Genomic DNA, 2,558 nt, shown 5'->3' on the forward strand with positions numbered 1-2,558 from the left:
AGTAAATATATACATATACAGATATTCTATAGAAAAGAGGAGTACTGTATTTCTTAAGTTCGGGCACCTTATATGTACATTATCTCATTCACTCCTACCAAACTTTTTAGGGGAGTGGTTTTATCTTCACTCTATGAATTAGTCCATTTCTGTTGCTTATGATAAAATACCTGGAACTGGGTAGTTTGTAAAGAAAGCAAAATGTATTGCTTACATTTCAGAGGCTGGGAAGTCCAAAGTGCAGGTAACATATTTGTTAAAGCCTTGGTGTTGATGACAGTGACCCAGGGGTCTCACATGGGGCAGGAGAGAGAGAAATTCTCTCACATGCTCTTCTTTTAAAGCCCTCAGAAGCATGCCCATGACCACCATTGTTAATCAATTCACTGGGCATGGTCCTCAGAATCCAATCACCTCTTCAAGGCCACACCATTCAATTACCATAACAGGATTTCCCACCCTCTTAACAGTCACAGTGGAGATCAGGCTACTAATACATAAAACTTGAGGGACACAATCCGTATCACCATGTAAGTTATGAAATTAAAATTTAGAGAGGTTAAGTTACTTATCCAAGATTCCACATTTGCTACATGGTGAAGCGAGCTATCCATTCTGCATCTGTCTCATGCTAAAACCTCACCGCTTTTTTTTTTTTTGTATGTATATTTAACTTTTGAAAATTATGTTAAGAACATTTAGCATGAGATCTGCTTTCTTAACAGATTTAAAGTATATGATATAATCACAATATTGTGCAGCAGATCTCTAGAGCTTACTCATCATGCACAACTGAAACCTTATACCCATTGCAGTCCCCTTGATAAGGATGAAAGAGTCCACTGGCACCGACATGTGTGCAGTTAAGGCCTTGCCAGCCCCGCCCTCGCTTCTTTCTATTACATGGTGCTACCTTTGCAGTAACACAAAATACTGAATTCAAAATAGAAATTAACTTACTAATTCATCCCAACAGCACATAGTTCACCTAAAAATAGCTGATAGAAACTTATTTAGAATACGATGGATTTCTCTAACAAAATGTCGAGTGCATACCATGTACCATACTCTGTGTTAGATGCTGAGGATATGGAAATGAAAAGGCGAGAGAATCTCATTGCTAGCTTTTGGAAGCAAAATATATAATATGTTATGGAACAGCCTGTAGGGCAGAAGTCTTTTTATATGTTACTGTTGGGTTAATTTTTAAAAGCCAGTTAGACAAGAGAATCATAAAAATTATATGTAAAATATCTTAAATGTATTTTAACTTAAACAAATGCATTGTCATTTGACAATGTGTCGATATAAAGTCAAGTCTTTTTCTTTGAGTATTCCAGACAGCTGGTGGTATGAGTTGACTTTCTTATACATCCCATAATTCATTTTCCAAAGTTTACGATTTTGGTTTCTTAGAAGAGGACCAACTTTTAAGACTCTTTAAAGTAATAAAAGTTTATACTCTAGGACTTTAGAACTTTAGATATTAAACTTTTATGATACTCTGACCCATATGTCTTAGAAATAGTTTTAAAATCTACATGAAAATTTAATGAATACTTTAATTACACGCATACATTAATTATTCCTAAATACTTCATAGTTTTTAAAATTTACAATTAACTTCTTTAAAGGTATATTTCACAAATCCAGAGGTAATCTTAACTACTGGTAATTTGTATCTATACTTACTTGAACTTGTAATGTATATACTCTGTTGGTGTTTGGGAATGCTGTGGGTGACATTTGGTTAGGCATTTTTCTGGGCATGTATACATCCCAAAGCCCTGGGATGCCAGGGTCATACCTGCAGGGCTGGAATGTGGTTCTGGCTTGTTAGTCCCAGAATCTTCACATCCACTATACTTATAATATTGTTCGTCCCTTCGGATTCCTTGTGCTTAGTCTGATATATCTTTTACTTGTTTCTGGACTTGGTGGTTAATTGCTGTCTACTTAGTGCCCGTGTATGTTCAGAGTGCTCCAAAAACTGAGAAGCTATTCCAGGCATTCAGAAATAGGATCTAATGAGCCTAGTATTAAAATTATTAAAACAAGCCCACCCCTGGTTTTAAAATTAATAGTGTTTGTGGTAATGAAACATGACATGAAGTGAGCATTTTACTGATATTTATGGATTTCAGGCCACCCGTGTGATGTGGACGCCACCTCTCCGTGAAAGTTTTTCATATCCATTCCTTGTACTTCAGATGTGTGTTTTAACTCTGATTCTCAGGTAATTTTGATTTATAAAACAAAGCTAAATAAGTTATAAGTTAGATTTCTTAAAATATGCTTAAACCTATTAAGTTATAATTAACAAATTTAGGCTATGATTTTGAGTTATTTTAAAAATAAATTGAATATAGAGTTAAGAAAATAATCTAAAATTACTATGTTCTAATTACTTTCCACTTAAGAGTCTAGACTATGGGTTTTAGGTAACTTTATTATGTTTTAATAAGTCAAAATGTACAGGGGACTTCAAAAAGTTTGTGGAAAAAAATGAAATTTAAAGGAAAAAACAAAAAGAAGGAGCCAAATCAGGATTGTAAGCT

General features: G+C 34.3%; 1 protein-coding gene across 1 annotated transcript in view; it reads left to right on the top strand.

Moving 5' to 3' along the window:
• Positions 1 to 2,558, top strand: part of LOC103609649 (probable C-mannosyltransferase DPY19L2) — a 47,090-nt gene that overhangs the window by 34,858 nt on the left and 9,674 nt on the right. The window contains exon 7 of the mRNA XM_008593950.1: positions 2,145 to 2,236. Coding sequence (XP_008592172.1) covers positions 2,145 to 2,236 — 92 coding nt within the window. The remainder of the gene's footprint in view (positions 1 to 2,144; positions 2,237 to 2,558) is intronic.

This window comes from Galeopterus variegatus, unplaced genomic scaffold (genome assembly GCF_000696425.1).
Source record: "Galeopterus variegatus unplaced genomic scaffold, G_variegatus-3.0.2 Scaffold9897, whole genome shotgun sequence".
Taxonomy (NCBI): domain Eukaryota; kingdom Metazoa; phylum Chordata; class Mammalia; order Dermoptera; family Cynocephalidae; genus Galeopterus; species Galeopterus variegatus.